The sequence below is a fragment of the Aedes albopictus genome, chromosome 3 (genome assembly GCF_035046485.1).
Source record: "Aedes albopictus strain Foshan chromosome 3, AalbF5, whole genome shotgun sequence".
In the NCBI taxonomy this organism is placed as follows: domain Eukaryota; kingdom Metazoa; phylum Arthropoda; class Insecta; order Diptera; family Culicidae; genus Aedes; species Aedes albopictus.
The window spans coordinates 280,717,564-280,734,943 of record NC_085138.1 but is presented as its reverse complement, the minus strand read 5'-3'; the positions used below and the strand labels follow the sequence as shown (position 1 = coordinate 280,734,943).

Genomic DNA, 17,380 nt, shown 5'->3' with positions numbered 1-17,380 from the left:
AATTAGTTTAATTTCGGTTCGGGAAGTGTTGTCTTTGGAAAAAGAAAGAGATGAGTGGTGTGTGTGTGGTGCATGCAGAGTGGTGATGACCTCCAGGTGATGACTTGTGATTGAATTTCAACATTGGAATCAAAAAGGTAAATATTGTGTACTAACTGTTCAATATGAATAAAACGATCTATTTGTACCTTCGACTAATGACAATGATCAACCTGTGAGAGATTTTGATGGTGATCGGTATTGTTTAGTTCAAATCGATGACAATCACTATTGTCAGATAAAGAAATAAAGAACTGTGAAGAAAACCTAAGTTTTGTTGATTGTGATATTGGTACTCGTTGAATAGGGTTGTTGTCCTAAATCTAGACTTAAATGCTGAATGATGAATGAAGTATTGATTTGTTAACCGGATGGCCGAGGAAGGCGTAGAGGTGAAACAATATTTTGAAATCAAATTTTGCCGTTGCTGTTAAAAGCCAGTGAAGGCGATGAAAGCCAATGAAGGCGATACAAGCTAATGAAGGCGACATTCTTGAAATAGCCGTAAAAGGCGGAAATGATTACAGATAAAAAAGCCGTTGAAGGCGGAAAGCAGGAAAAATGTTATAGGCAGAAGAGCCGACTAAGGCGAAAAACTGTCGATAACGGAAAGATCCGTCGGAGAGTGAAAAGCTGTTGAAGGCGGAAAAAGCCGTTGAAGGTGGAAATGCCGTTGAAGGCGGTAAGACCTGCAAGGCAGATATAGTCGATTCTTTGTAGAGCCGTATAAGGCGAATTGTGTTATTAAAAATTATAGTACTAAAAACGCAACAGTGTCGTAAATTTCGTAAGAAACAGATTACCAGCCAACGCAGATTTAAGGGCTGTTTGCAGATCAGAAGGAATTTCTCGGCCTATCTTGAGGCATGGGAAATTGCTTGGCTGAATCACTCAAGAAACCGTTTTTTCTTCGATCGCAGTACGCAGTTGCGAAAAAATGACAGTTCAAATGGCAGTCACCGTAGAAAGTTTCTGCCAGGAATCGTTCTAGAAGTTTCTTGAGCGATTTCTCTTGAACTCCAATCTGGGCTTTTTAGTTAAATTGAACCATTAAAAATGAAATTTCACACCAATTAAGTGGCAGCTGAGAAGGCGAAAGACAAAACTAAACTTTAGGCTGAGCGTGACTAGAAAAACAGGAACGAATAGTATTTGAATATGTTCCAAATGCGAATATAGCTGAGCTGATACTGAGATTGTTGTGGACCCACCTCAGGTGATATATATTGAAGTTATCATTGCTCAGCAAAGTATAATAAGTCTACGAGACGTAAAAAGGGTTGGCTCTTGAAACCAAATTAATATGAAGACATGATTTAACTAATGCTTTGTCCTGTTACAAGACTAAAAATGTAACTTCAAGAAAATTAACATCAATGTGTGAGAATAATTAAACTGTCTTGGTAGTTTACAAGATATGAAGTTTTGACTGACAGTTAAAGCATTCGTTGAAGCTAGACGACATATTCAGAGCAGTTGCTAATTACTAACCTGTTAAGTATCATGCTAGTCAAATGGCTAGTTGAATTGGATATTTAAAAAATCGAACAATAAAAAATGAAACTTTTCGGCTTAACTAGAAGTCTCAGGAATTCGAGTAAAAAGCGCTTTATAACCTATTGAATGTGTTGTCAGGAGGGGCATTTTGACTTATGATTGCCTAACACTGGATATAGTGCCATTTTTTACTAATGAGTGGCCATCTTGCCAAGAACTGTGGCACAAGTTAGAGAACAAGGTACAGCATTACGCTCAACAACAAATTCTGCACAATAATTTCCTTATAGGAAGAGACAAATTTTGATCAGTTAAAGAAGTATTGAAACTATTATTGAGGAGAATAACGCACAGTATATCAAAAGCACAAGATATTGGAAAAAAAAAGATAATCATTTCTGTAACTACAGGAATAGATACATCTAATGAAAGCTGGATTATGAGGTTTGTTTTTCAGTCGAGCTTATTAATGCAAACAGGTACCATTACTAACATGTTACCTTGTTTAAATTTTTAGATTTCATACACTGAAAAAACTGCAAATATTGTATGCATGTGTCGCTCACATAGATTTTTGCAATTTGTCATAGATAACCCTATTCATGTGTAGATACACATAGTTTATATAAGGTCCATCGATTTTATGTGTGATCCAGCGTGGAAAACGAATATGTGTGTATAAATAAAATTTATATATCAAATTCATGAATTTTTACCAATAAAAATGCGTGTACATGTATAAGTGATATTTGTGTTATGAGTTCATTGAAAATTTGAATAAAAACGTGCTTTAAATTGTTTCAGTACAAAGAAATGAATCGTAGAGGCAAGCGTAAGGGCCATCATGACACAGACAATCATGGTCAGTGTGCACTACGTCAGACTTGTAGTCGTTAACAAAAAAAAAATATGAGGATGTATTTCATCAAAAAATGTGAAATAAGTGATATGATAGACAGATGATTGAGCTTTGCAATAATGCAGAATATTCTAGCCCAATCCAACGAACTGAGAGTATTATCAGTATGATAGGCATATGTAGAAAATCAAAGTTACTTAAAGATAAAAAGTTCTAAATTTTGACGGTACGTTGAATGCGAATAATTTGGAAAAGGCTTGTTGAAATAGCTTCATTAGGTATCTAGAGTGAGAACATAACATGTTGAGGTGCTTTTGCAATATTTTGGAGGTACACCATTAAAATAAGTCCTACAGTTCAGAACCCAAAAGAGCGACATCAAAGGAACAAATTTTTGGTTTTGTAATGTTAAAATAGGTTTGATTGAGCACGAATCACCAGTTAATGAGGGAAAATATGCATCGTAGAATGTAAACCTATTGAACGACCAAACCGTAAAAATAAACTCATTCAGTTTGAAAGGTAAATGGCAAATCATAAGAATTCCGAAATTATCGGAAACATGATTCCTAAAACCGTGGACACCTATATAGGTGATATAGCCGAGGCCCATATAGCCGAGGCGGTAAACGCACGGGTATTCAGCATGACCATGCTGAGGGTGACGGGTTCGATTCCCGGTCGGTCCAGGATCTTTTCGTAAAGGAAATTTCCTTGACTTCCTTGGGCATAGAGTATCTTCGTGCCTGCCACACGATATACACATGCAAAATGGTCATTGGCAGAGGAAGCTCTCAGTTAATAACTGTGGAAGTGCTCATAGAACACTAAGCTGAGAAGCAGGCTTTGTCCCATTGAGGACGTTACGCCAAGAAGAGAGAGAGACCTATATAGGTGAACCGTCGAGAAGTGCTCCAATAAGATGATCGATTTATTTTGTTATCTGGAGAAAATTGCTTTGTATATAATAATTGGCTACTATCATTACGTTTTCGGTTGGAAGCCGAAGTGACTGGCGGGGCGAAAAATTGATGTTTAACCTACTTATAAACATAGCAACTCGATTTAGATTAGTGCTAAGCTCTTAAGTAGCTTAATGATGCGCAATACCAGCAACCGGTTCAAATTTACGTCACAACTGCAACTTTGCATGTGCTTAAATGCGTGACTTCGATTTGGTACTGCGACGATGATGTATGTATTAAGAATTTGAGATAATTATAGGATTACAACATGAAAAAAAAGAATGAATATTAATATTCTACTATACTTTCAAACAGCTAGTGCGGGTGCGAGTTTTGTGAACAATATATATATATAATATAATTCAAAAAATGGATGTTTTCAAGTTTTCAAATTACTATTTAGCTAAAACTAGTATTACAAATATTGCTTTGGACAAGTGACGTTTTTCGAAATCGTGATTTGATTTAAAAAAAGTATCAATCCCTTCGATATTTAGAAAACAAAATCTGTTAAGCCAAACTTCTGAATATATTCTGAACAAGAAACGAGTTCCAGCAAAGTTCGCCAAAAAAACATAAAATAAAATAGTGTTTGTATGACACTTGGACACTTTGGATCGAAAACGAGTTAATGGATATTGATAATTTTTCCACTGTAACATTCGTGCAGTGTTCCGACATATTAGTTAAAAAAAATGTCTGAATAATAATCTGAATATACATACCTTTTGTATGAGATTCTTCTATGAAAGGACATGTCAAAAAAAATCAGTGGGCAGTATACAATGTTTGCATGCTAGCTGTCATTGAAAATATTTGAGAAGAGGAAAGCAATTCAAATAATTCATCAGCAAAGTTAATATTTAGCTTGACACTCAGTATTAAAAATATTTTGGGATTTGGGAAAATATTTGGGTCAAAATAATATTTCTTTTTAGGTACAACCACAAGTAACGGCCAAGTAATTTACCAAAATGCCGAGCAGAGATGGATGACCAAATGGATGACTGTACTTCTAATTTTGATGTGAGACTGAAGCGAGACGTTTATAAACTGAGGAGACTATAAGCGAAACAACGTGGAGTGACCTTGCTGCGGATCTGGAGAAAAAACCAGAGTATCTGTACGCACATATCTCAATACGAGATTGAGAAAAGTTGGCTGTGAGCACATGAAAATCCCTTGAGCTTGAGACTCGCGATGTTGGTGTACATCACATTAGCATTGCGAGTCTCAATGAGACATCTCAATGAGACAAGCTCCCAGTACGGCTTGTTATTACCCGATACCGGTTTGATACACTCCTGAATCCATCACTAGGATGACATTTACAGATGATGTTTAGCTTTTCCAGGGAGTTTTGGGTCATACGTAAGCTGGGGTATATGGAATGCAGCCAGAGGTTGGTTTACGACGGTAAGGCTGATAAGAGGAACAATTCTGGTAGTGGCTACTTTCCAAGTGACGTTAGAATATCCAATATATTTTGGGAGACTGCGTAAGTGTCAAATAAATGTACTGTTGGTGCTCGTTTGGTCGTGTGATTCCAATAATTAATGATTTTCTTGGCGTGCTCTATCCGAAATCAATCGATGATAAATTAGCTCAAATGAGCGGAAACGGATGCTTCAACAAAGGTTCATTCTTTTCTCACATTACAAATACCGTCACCGGTGTGGGAAGTGGAGCCCGTAGCGACTAGGAGCGAGAATAGTTTTGGGGTGTCCTCTGTGACTATGACGTTTTGTGAGGATATGAATCTGTTAGCGCCACCGAACGGTTGGCGAAGGATTGAGCAGGGGAACGGATCCGCTTCGAGTTTGCCTCAAGAAACGTCAAAACCCGAACCACTCGCTTGGACCGTTTGGTATTTCCATAGATTTAACTTCTGGTATTTCTGTCGAGTTTCACAAAAATTTTATCATGGGCCTCGAAAATAATGTTGTTGCAATTTGTTTTAACTGACGAACGCTAGCTCGAACATCTCAATGAGACGAGTCTCACGAGACGTCTCATTGAGGCACATACACTAGATTTTTCATGAGCATGCTACGATCTCAAGTCTCACACATTTTCTTGAGACGCATTTCGAACCAGCGCATGGCACACTGTCTCATTCATGTATACATGAGTTTTCAGACACTCTGGAAAAAACGAGATGTGGTACCTTGTGGTATGCACATAATAAATTATTGTATTACTCTATTACGTTTAGCGTGTATGTTTACATTGAGTATCTGTCATATGTGGAGATGTTGTTATTGTTGTCTAGAGTGTGAATCATTGTATGTAGTATTGAAGTATCGGTAATAAAGTGTATACAAATAATGAATACAGTTGTTGAATAATCATTACAGAGAAAGATTCTCACAATTCCAAAAGGATTTCTCCAAGGACTCCTCCAGAAGTTGACATACAGGCTCTATTCCACTTGGAGCGGTATTCCAGTATGTAACAAAAAATGAGAAGAAGGTGTGTTTCATCACAAAAAACAACTTATGAGAACACACGAAAATTCCCACAAATCCCCAGAAAAAGTTATAACGGAAAAAACTATTCTAAGGGGTCGTTCACAAAAAATGACATAAAACTCTTAACCCGGGAGCGATCACGTCGTGTACTGAGTACACGCACCATGAAAAATACACGCTTGTGGTACACAGTGTGAGCGTGGCGACGTTGCAGGTAGTCAAAGACGCGACTGCTCGAGGGTTAACAAATAAGGTAATAGTTTGTTCGGCAAACATTCCTATAACACTTTTCAGCAACTTTGCAAAAGACACCCATACTCTCTAGGGAATGTCCATAAATTACGTCACGCAAAATTTGCCCATTTTCAACCCCCCCTCCCCCCTATGTTAAGATTCTCCATGGCAGATGGCCTTTTTGCACCACTTCCGTTTTACGAATCATCAATCAAGCAAATATTGTTTAGTTGCTGTTACCACTTTGAATGTCTAACAAATGAGGCTCTTTATCACGGAAAGCGATGAAAGTTTGAAAAATGGCATCTTATCCCACCTCACCCTACATAAGGTCCCATTAGACATGACAAATATTTGGCCAAACAAGGCCAACAAATGACCAACACAACATAAATCATAGGAACCTTGGATGAATGTCGGACTTCAATGACAAATATTTGGCATAATGACAAACAGGGTAATGGCCCACGCTATGTCCAAAGGGAAGTATTATGAAAACTGAATGTGCCTCAATTTGTTTTGCTAGAACCATATTTTCGGGCCTCTAGTTTCAGAAAATGTGTGGTTTCTAATAATTCATCTTGGGTTTTTTTCATACATTTTTATACGGGACGAAATTGACATTAAAATGACTTTTTCCGATATTTGTATGGAAAAATAGGAAAAAAATCAAAAATATCAAAAAAACCCAAGATGAAATATTCAAAACCGCACAGATTCTGAAACTAGTCGTCCAAAACTACGATCCTAGGGAATAACATTTGAGGTACATTCGATTTTCATAATACTTCCCTTTGGATATAGAGTGTGGCCCCTATACAAATACAACGATTGTGTCTTCTCGTACAACTCGGAAAAATATAATCTATTATTTGTAGTTTGTAGGTACAGTTCAACGGTCATTATTGATTCAACACTCTAGACAATAGACAAACTGATAGACATAGTGATTACTGCTGTACCAATTTAAGCTTTCTCACCTCCAATCAATCACTCATTTTCATTACGTTAGCTAGACACATTTGTTAACTCATCCATGCTTATTGCGTACCCAGCAGCCTAATAGCCCAACACACCATTAAATTGCCTAGCAATGATGTTAGGCGCCACTTTTTTAGGTGCACCTACACATACTTTGAATATTTTTCCTTGGTAAGGGTAAACCATACCCGTCGAAATAGACAAAAAGTTATTGCGACCATTGCAAAGTGAAAATGCTTCATAGAAACGCTTCACAATCTGTAGAAAATGGACCGTAATCCGGGGTCAAATTGATCACCTTAAAACAACTTTTACGGATAACATTAGTGGCAATTCAAATATTGGCAAAATAATTTCTGTAAAATCAGTAATGTAAACCGGGGTAAAATTGGTCTTCGGGGGTCGAAATTGATCAGATGTATCTCCGTTAGAAAAATCATATTTTAATAGTTTCCTATTAAGTATCGTGCTGTTGAAAATTGATACTAAATGTTATTTGTAAGAAAACTATTCAAAAAATGTTTTATCTACTCGAAAAACGACGGATTAATTTCAACCCGGAGATCAATTTGACCCCGGTTTACGGTACCGTGATTTCGGGTGAAATTGATCAGTGGGGTGAAATTGATCGACGTGAGGGCCATTTTTGTTTGTTAAAAATAACGCTTAAAACAATTTGTAAAAAATGTCCATCATCTGGCTCAAGAGTTATTGAATGGTAAGTTTACGTGTTTTACAGCCAATAAGACACATATTTCTGCATGAAATTCAGTATTTTACGAAACTGCGTGTTAGGCGAACTTCAAAGACACTTTCAAACTTTTGTCACCGTAGCTGTAATGTAATGAATATTCGAATTTTTGTTTCTAGCTGCCAAGTATTCGCTCAACCCGATTTCGCCTTTAAAAGTTTCATAAACATTGAACTTTATGCATAAAATTGTACTTTTCTAGAAGTTATAACAAATTTAGTATGGAAATTGCATACTTTCAGGCGTTTTCTTCATCAAACTTCAATCTAAAATATTTAAAATTTAGAAAACTTGTAAAAGTTTTGCATAGCTTTTCGCATTCCGGGGTGGTTAGTTTAGGTGGAAAAATATTTTCAGCACTTACAACAACACTTCACTGACTGATCAATTTCACCCCGAAAGTAAAATTTTTGATTTTTTATTTCGAATGATATTTTTGGTAATAAAATGATTTGCAGTATGACTGATGAAAACGTGGTCGTACTTGTTTCAAAGCATTGAATTAGCCATATCGATAAGTATTCGCCAAAAACTGCGAAAAGTGATCAATTTCACCCGAAATCACGGTACTCAATGCATCTCCATGAAATCATGACAGAGTTTTGTTTAACAAAATTAAACTTAAGGTAAAATAACTCCAAAAATAAAAAAAAAAATGAAAATGCCACTTTGGGGCGAAATTGATCAGCATACAATTAAGTATCGGTTAGAAAGGAAGTTTTCCTTAACCGCTTAATTTTGTTCTGCTAAACCCGAATAACGCGTTAAAACGCATACAATTAGTGAATTTGACATTAAAAATGCAAAATTAAACTTTGAAATTTCCCCCTAAACACCTAAAGGTAGGTGATTTTCTTTGAATTAAGTGAAATTTTCACATAAAAAATCTTTTTTAAACTTATTCATATTTAGAATAGCTACATAACTTCCAAACAAAGGCTCCACAAAAATGATAAAACGGAAAATTTACGGGAAATCCTAGTGGTAATCGATTGTTTAGTAGCAATAATTTCAGCTTAGTGTGACATATATTGAAAATAACTAAAAAATTAAGGCAAAACTAACTTTTTTACAAAAACGAAAATTCACCCCGCTGATCAATTTGACCCCGGCTTACGGTACCGGTAGAACATAACATATTCTGATTAGAAGTAAAATTTATTACATACCAATAAATATCGATTTATAATGCCCCAAGTAACAATTTCATTGCTGATTGGTTTTCTTTGATTTTTATTAGCGTTTTATTACAGCAATAATTAAAACTCACAGTTTTATGACTGCTTTTATTAAAACCATTGATAAAATGTTTTATAGTATACTTGAAGATATCCATAAAGACAGATTTCAAGAGTAAACAAAACTTTCCGATATGTAAACCTTCTGGCAATCATAATTACCACAATAAAACTGTTAAGACTCTCAACAGATGGCGATACGTTCGATTAGTAACGACATCTGTTGGTGGAAAAGCAGAACTATGACACTGCTAGGTTTATTGCGGTCATCATAAAAGTAAACTTGCTTTCGTTTTATTTTCGCTGCTTATCGTCGTCGCCATATTGAAGAATTAGCTTACGTGAATGGAAAATAGTTAATTTTGCTAAAATTAGCAATGAATTGATAGTTTTCCACCATGTTCATAACGTGGTCACATAAATAAACTTTCTCTGCTGAGTTTTCTTGTGATTCGAGATAGTTTTACTAAATTTACAAATTGATTTATTTCATTCCAAGATGATAATATTCACTATTTTCGAAGCGCATTGATTTTATGATTCTGCAACCCCAATATTTACGGTAAATTCGAATGCGCATAAGCCTACCAACACAATAACTACTGAAATATTACTTTGAAATGACTATGACTTCTACTTACGAATGATGTATCGTTATGAACTTTACAAGCCATCGAAGAAGCTTTTCTGCATCTTGAACTGTCAAAGTTTTTGTTGAAAAAAAAAAACAACTACAATCGAGAATGAGAAATTTTTCAACTAGGGTTTAAAACGGTTTTATTGCTACTCGTAATGCGGTTTGCAAAAGCTCTCTGAGAGTGGTCCACTTAGCCGGAAGATGCTCTTAAAGAGGTTTTGATGTATAAATCAGTTTTATTGCAAGTTTTATAAAATTGGTCATGAAGATCTCTTGTAGAGCCGAACAAAACTTAAAATGTTACTTGGGATGGAGCGCACCTGGCGTGATTGTTCAAGCATCTGACTATCACGCCGAGGACCTGGGATCGAATCCCACTCCCAACAAATTCGCAAAAATTTAATGTGTGTTCTTCCTTCAGAAAGAAAGTAAGACGTGGATCCCGAGATAAACTAGCCTAGGGCTAAAAAGCTAGAGTGGCTTCGTGGCCGTGCGGCTAGTGTCACCAAGCATTTAGTCGCATCGTGCTGAGGGGCGTGGGTTCGATTCCCACCGCAGCTGTCAGGAAATGTTTTCGGCTGTGCCACTGGGCATTGCATGCTAGTCCGTTGTCTGGAAGTATTAAAAGTGTCCGTGTCTTTTAAAAAAAATCTCGGTCACCTGTTTGTCCCCAGCTGAGAAATTAAAGTTCAAAAAATCGTAAACAGCCCATTTCTCAAAGGAATTTGACCAAATTTTGAATACAAACTCGCACAACACTCTAGTTTTGGAAATATACGAGATCAACATTTTCTAGGACATCAGGACGGAGTAAGGCCGATGGGTCACTGGGTCAAGTCGGGTAAAAATAAGGCCAAGACGATTGACACCACCACAACTTTCTTCTTAAGGATGTATTTCAATGAGAGTTTACATATTACGTTGCCTAATGATAGTTGAAGTTGCTACAGGTTCGATTTTTAGATTCTTCGGTAGGTCTCCTCTGAGTTCTTGAGATATTGAACAATTCTAAACAATCCAAGTGTACATTTACGTTTGTTATTTTCATGACAATAAACACAAGATATGATTCCCTTATTGACCTCATAAGTCATAGGAGACATCTTCAGAACATGTGTTGCCCTTGAACTACGGTTTATATTTTCTGAATCTCTCGATGGATTGTCCGAGTCCATCCTTACAAAACGTTATCACTCGAAATAACCATGACGGATAAATTTCAACTGTTTTAATAGTTTTTAATTGCACCAAATCTGTATATAATGTTTGTTATGTCAACAAACTGCAGAAAATTTGGACGATCTGATTGAAGTCATGCCTTGACTTCAGAAAACTGCAGATTGACTACAATGGAAGTTATTTGCATGCGTGAAACAGCAGCCTACAATTAGAGCTGTTTTCCTAGGAATAGTCGTAAGAGGCCTTTTCATTGAAGCATGATAAACTATGAGTTTATGTAGTGCACAGAGGTTCCACACATGTAAAACATTTGATTACAGTTTATCTACAGCTCAATGAAACTGAAGGCCTGACTTCAACCAGGCCATCCCGGATACTCAGGAAACTGTTCGAGGAATTGACATACTCCTGTTTGGGGTATTATTGGTTTCTGGAGCTAACCGTTGTTTTCCGCGTGCAAATAACGCTAAATGTAGCCAATCTACGATTCTCTGAAGTCAAGGCATGACTTCAATCAGAATGTCCAAATTTTCTGCAGTTTGTTGACATAACAAACACTATACAGATTTGCAAGTACTGGTGCAAATAAAAGTGATAAATATGATTGAAATTCATCCGTGATGATTATTTCGGGTGATCATGTTTTGTAAGGACGGATTCGGACAATCCATCGAGAGATTAACAATAGTCATGAGCACCACATGTTCTTAAGATGTCTCCGAAGACCAATGGAGTCAATAAGGGAATCATATCTTGTGTTTAATGTCATTTGAAAACAGCAAACGTAAATGTACACTTGGATGGTTCACAAATGTTCAATATCACAAGAACTCAAAGGAGGGCTATCGAAGAATCTCAAAATAGAACCTGTAGCAGCTTCAACTATCATTAGGCAACAACGGAATATGTAAACTTCCATTGAAATACATCGTTAAGCAGAAAGTTATGGTGGAGTAAATCGTACTTGGCCTTATTTTTACCCGACTTGACCCAGTGACCCATCGGCCTTACTCCGTCCAGAAGTCCAAGAAAATTTTGATCCCGTATTTTTCCAAAACTAGAGTGTTGTGCGAGATTGTAATTTGGCGAGATCAAAATTTGGTCAAATTCTGTTGAATGGGCTGTTGGTGATTTTTTGAACTTTTATTTCTCAGCTGGGTACATACAGCTGGGATTAATACAGATAAAAAACGATGGAATATTCAAACAACTTCCATTCAATATTTTCAAGAAAATTAATATTATTTTAAGAATCCCGTACACAAGTACTTTAAAAATTAAAAGATATAATGAAAATAGACACCAAAAATATACAGGGTGTTAGGTTCCTGAGTGCAAACTTTTTAAAGGGTGTTAGAGGACCATATATAGAGCAAAAAATTGTTCTACGCATACGGTCAAATCTTAACCGTTACGTAGTTATTGAACTTCCCATGTTTTTGACTCTTATTGCCTTAACTGGCTATAACATGAAAATGGTTAAACTTATCGAAGTTTTTTGACCCATATTCGAAAGATTATTGAATTTTCTATCAAATGGCATCTTTGAATCGATTGGTTTAGTTAAATAACTAAGTTTTCCAAAGCAAATAGCTCAAAAGTAGTGTGTTTCAATTTATTTTTGTCAATTATCTTTGAAAAATGCGTAGTAAATCAAAATTCTTTCTTCGGCAAAGTTGTGGCCCCTGCTCCACTCTACAATTCGTTCTTTGACATCAAACTTTTACCTCTTATTGTTTTGTTGCAATTTCGATTTTAACATCGCATATCAGATCATAAATTTGCAACTGTCATGGAAAGCACTTTTTTGCGCATTGTGCCGCACATTTAAACCAACATTGTAAGAAAACAATAAGAGCTAGACGTTTGGTGTCAAAGAATGAATTGTAGAGTGTAACAGGGACCACAACTTTGTCGAAGAAAGAATTTTAATTTATTACGCATGTTTCAAAGATAATTGACAAAAACCAATAAAAATACGCTATTTTTAGCAATTTTGCTCTAGAAAACTTAGCTATTTAACTAAACCAATCGATTCAAAGATGACATTTGATAGAAAATTCAATAATCTTTCGAATAAGGGTGAAAAAACTTCGATAAGTTTGATCATTTTCAAGTTATTGCCAGTTAAGGCAATAAGAGTCAAAAACATGGGAAGTTCAATAACTACGTAACGGTTGAGATTTGACCATATGCGTAGAACAATTTTTTTCACTATTTATGGTCCTCTATCACCCTTTAAAAAGTTTGCACTCAGGAACCTAACACCCTGTATACTAGGTATTTCCTCAACTTGTTATTATTTAGGTAGATATATAAGTTGTTGTTATTCCTTCTTAAAAACTTAAGTAAAAGTATTACTTTTCATTGTCAAATAATTGCAATCTGATATACCACAAAACGAAATACATTTTGAAATTCCTTCGATAGTTGTATACAACATTAATGGTAATATTTTTTCCTAATCGATATCCACAAACAAATGCGCCCTCAAACAATCTACTGTCACAATCACACATTCATCACACCCAAAATATTCTCATCCCCAAAATATGGCGACATCCCATCCCGCACACCCCATTCCACCGGTACTATTCCACAGATGGCTTCGCCTTCTCGCAGGAGGAAGGGGGCAACGTGACGCAAACCGACGTTATCAGAGCCTACGACACCAATCTGCCCAAACCGGATGGGAACTGAGAGTGCCCACTCGATTTCTACTACGAAAATTATTTTTCCGTGTGCTAAAGCGGAAACGCAAACGTCACCACCACCACCATAACCCCTTGTACTACCATCAACAACAGCAGCAGCAGCAGTCGTTTCGTCGTCAGAGCAGAAGCCTTCTCCACGTAGCTTGAGTCTGACGGGAAATTGTTGCTAAATGGCAACACTGTTAAAATGGAGGAGGGTAGCCATTAAGGAAATTTGTGTAAATGTATCTGTATAGTAAAGTTGCTATCATTTATATAAATAAGTCTACATTTGTGTCAGAATACAAATTGTTTATTGTGTAAGTGGCCAGGGAATATTTATACTAGAGGAAAATCGAGATTATTTATTTTATGTGAAAGTATTTATAGCAGTTAGTATGTGTATAGTTTTTTAAGTTGGAAGTTAGAAACTCAAAAGTGTTTAAAATGGGGAAACAGAAAAAAGGTAATAGCAAGAAAAAAGTATTATTTTTGTACCAAAAACAATACAAAACAAATCAACTATACAAAACAATGGAAGCTTTTTGTCTTATTCTTGTTGAAACTTTCTATCGAAAAACACTTGTTTCATTTCCATGTTTTTCGAAAACTTTGACTAGAAGCTTTTCTACTTTTAGTAATCAGTTTAGTTTTCTACGAACACAAGTTAACATCTGTCAAATCGTCAAAAGAGAAAGAGAGAGGGATAACACTAGTTAGGTGGAAAGATTTCTATATATTCTAATAACAGAACATACACTTTTATTCACAACCAACCCAAAGGGATGGAAAATCTAAAACGTAAAATAAAGAATTTGTTCGCGCCTTGATAACAACACTATCTAATAAAAAAATTGGAAATTAAATTACTAAAAATAATAAGTAGATATCACACAAACAAAACCAAACAAGTTACTGTATAAAGAATATCTGTGAAGGTAAATTAAAAAAAAAAAATAGATACTGTAATCAACAGCAAGAACAAAACACAACAAACACAAACTTTCACCTTGAATCAGTAGACTAAAAAGCCGAAAAGAGAAGATTTACTATTCTTATAGTAGGATAGATTGTAGAAAAAAAGGTTCTCAGTTTCTTGTAACAACACTCTACGAAATAAATTTAAAAAAAAACAATCTCGATTCGGTCAAAATGGAACTTGATCTGTTTCAATAACCACATACACAACACACATACTAACACAAACAACTATCGATACACACGTGGACCGGTTAGGTGTGTTGAATGAATGTTGAGAAAGGTCAAATAAAATAAATAACTATAACAACAATCTGGTTTGATGTTGCTGTTTATTTTTAAATCCGAAATCAATTGGTCTAGCTTGTGGTTACGAATGTCATTTGGTACGGAACTTGAGCTATCTGTGCCTTTCCAGGTTGTCGACTCACCATGAAAGAATTTGTGGAAAAATCCTTAGATGAATTCTTAAATTAATTTATGGTGCAATAGGTACTCGAAAAGGTTTCAAACGGAGAGATACTGCTGGCAGGTTTCTCGGGAGAATTTTAGATAGACTCATTTATGAAGTAATCCACGGAGGATTGCGTGCTGCATGGATCCTAGAAAGAAAACTCTGTTGAAAACTTTGGATGAATTTTCAGAAAATTTTTGAAGAAATCCTCGGATGAATCTTCGGACAAGGGCGGAGCCAGCTTTTCGGTCAGGGGGGGGGGGGTCAAGCAACCGGTGGACAATTTCTGGAAGATTTAGGATTTTAGGATTACTCGGCTATTGTTTCTTCTGGACCTGAGATTTTTTTTTGGTGATATCTACGAAACATTCGTAAGAAATTATAGCTCTTTGGAGGACAAATCCAGAATTTTCTCTTCCTTAAACAATCCTTTTTTCTAATAGAACATAATGGAAACCCGTCCGAAGATTTTTTTTAAATGTCTACATAATGCCTTCCATGACTAACTGGAGTTCTTTCAGTCATTAATTATCCAGTTTGTGCTTATTGGCAATCTTGGAATGTCCTGGACCTCTATTTCTCTAAGAATACCTTCAGTTGAATTGTTCCGGGTACATCCTTGTCGAAATCTCCCTAAAGATTGTTTTATATACTCATATACTGCATATAGTCATCTGACAGCATACTCCTATAGAAATGTCAGTTGACGTTTTCCCGGGAGGATCTTTGGAAGAATTTTTGAAAGTATTCTCATAAAAGCCTCGAAACTATCATTGAAGGAAACCCTCGAGTTATTCCTACGAGAATTCTTGAAAGAAATGCCTAGAAAAATTCTTGAAGAATTTAGCTGCAGGTCTTCTCGGAAAAAAATCTTGGAATTTATTCAAAAAGAAATGTCTGGAGGAATTTAAGAAGGAATTCCTAGAAAAATTCTCGGTACATTTCCTAGAGAAATTCCGGGAGAAATCCATGGAAGAATTCCGAAAGAGTCTTTCCTGGGTGAATTCCTGAAGGATTCCCTGGAGCATATAAGTTCTTATATGTTTAAAGTAAGTCACAGTAACTTCTACGCAACCAGAATCTGCGGTGCCGTGGGTGACTCTTTTGTGGCATGTGTGTTGCTTGGAAGAATCACTGGTGGAATTATTGTCTCGCTTATTGTGAGTATTGCTAATGGAATCCTTGAGCAAACTTCTGAATAAACTGCTGGAGGGATTCCTGAAAGAATCCCTGGATAATTTTCTGCGTTCTTTTTTATTATCTACCAATACTAGTCGCTGGAGAAATTCCTCCAGACATTCTTGAAGTAATTAAAAAAACATCATTAGGTAACCCTGGAAACATTCTTGGGTACATCCCTGAAACAAATGATAGAAGGATTTTTGAAATTTCTGAAGGAACTTCACAATGAATTTTTGAATTGAAACTGAGATGAATTTCTGAAGAAATCACTTCAGGTATTCCTGGAGCAATATCTGGATAAAAAAAATCCCAAAGGAATTTCTGAAAGTATACCTGGAAGAATTCCTGGATAAATTCTTGGAAGAGACCCAGCAGGAGAATTTCCTGAAGAAATCCTCGGATATTATTAGAACAATCCCTGGACTAATCTCAAGAGGAATTCTGGGAGGAATTACTGTAGAAATTTCTGAAAAAAAATCAGAAAGAAATCCCTAGAAATAATTCAGAAGAAATATCTTGAAGAAATCTCGGAGAAATTTCTGAAAAAATCCTTGGAGGAATTCCTGGAAGAATCCCTGAAGCAATTCTTGGAAAAATCTCTAGAGTGAATCTTGGAGGAATGCCAGGAGTAACTTCTGAACGAATTTCTGGTATAATCTCTGGAGCAATTCTTGGATGATACCCAGCAGAAATTCCTGGAGAAATTCTTGGATAAATTCTTGGAGCAATCCTTGGAAGAATTCCTGGAGAAACATCCAGTAGAATTCTGGGAGAAAAAAATCCCTTGTGTAGTTCCAGGAGGAAAACCTGGAAAAATCCTTGGAGGATTTCCTGTAAGAATCTCTGGTAAAATTCCTGAAGAAATTCGTAGAGAAATCTCTGAAGCAATCCCTGAAGGAACTCATGGAGAAATACTTGGAGAAATCCCTGAAAAAATCTCTGAGGAAATCCCTTGACAATTTCCTGCAGAAATTCTTTAAGAAATTGCTGACATAATTTCTGGAAGATGTCTAGGAGCAATTCCAGGAAAATTTCTGGTGGAATTCTTGAAGAAATTCATGGGGTAATTCCCGAAGGAGTTCCTAGAGAAATTCCTGGATGAAAGAATTACTGGATGAGTGTCTGGAGGAATCTATAGAGGAATTCTAAGAGATTTATGTTCATATTATTTCTATATTTCCGGAAGGAACCCCTGGGAGAATCTGTGGAAAAAAAATGTGGA

At 36.0% G+C, this 17,380-nt stretch overlaps 1 protein-coding gene across 13 annotated transcripts in view; it reads left to right on the top strand.

Annotated features, from left to right (window-relative positions):
- The window catches only part of LOC115257360 (probable phospholipid-transporting ATPase IA), a 356,682-nt gene extending 341,847 nt beyond the window's left edge, over positions 1 to 14,835 (top strand). For 10 of the 13 annotated variants that reach the window (XM_062861119.1, XM_062861111.1, XM_062861112.1 and 7 more), the window contains one exon: positions 13,454 to 14,835. In XM_062861119.1, the coding sequence (XP_062717103.1) occupies positions 13,454 to 13,712 (259 nt within the window). In that variant the 3' untranslated portion in view covers positions 13,713 to 14,835. The remainder of the gene's footprint in view (positions 1 to 13,453) is intronic. The other 3 variants (XR_009999515.1, XM_062861114.1, XM_062861117.1) reach the window with 3 other exon arrangements.
- Positions 14,836 to 17,380: the final 2,545 nt, after the last annotated feature.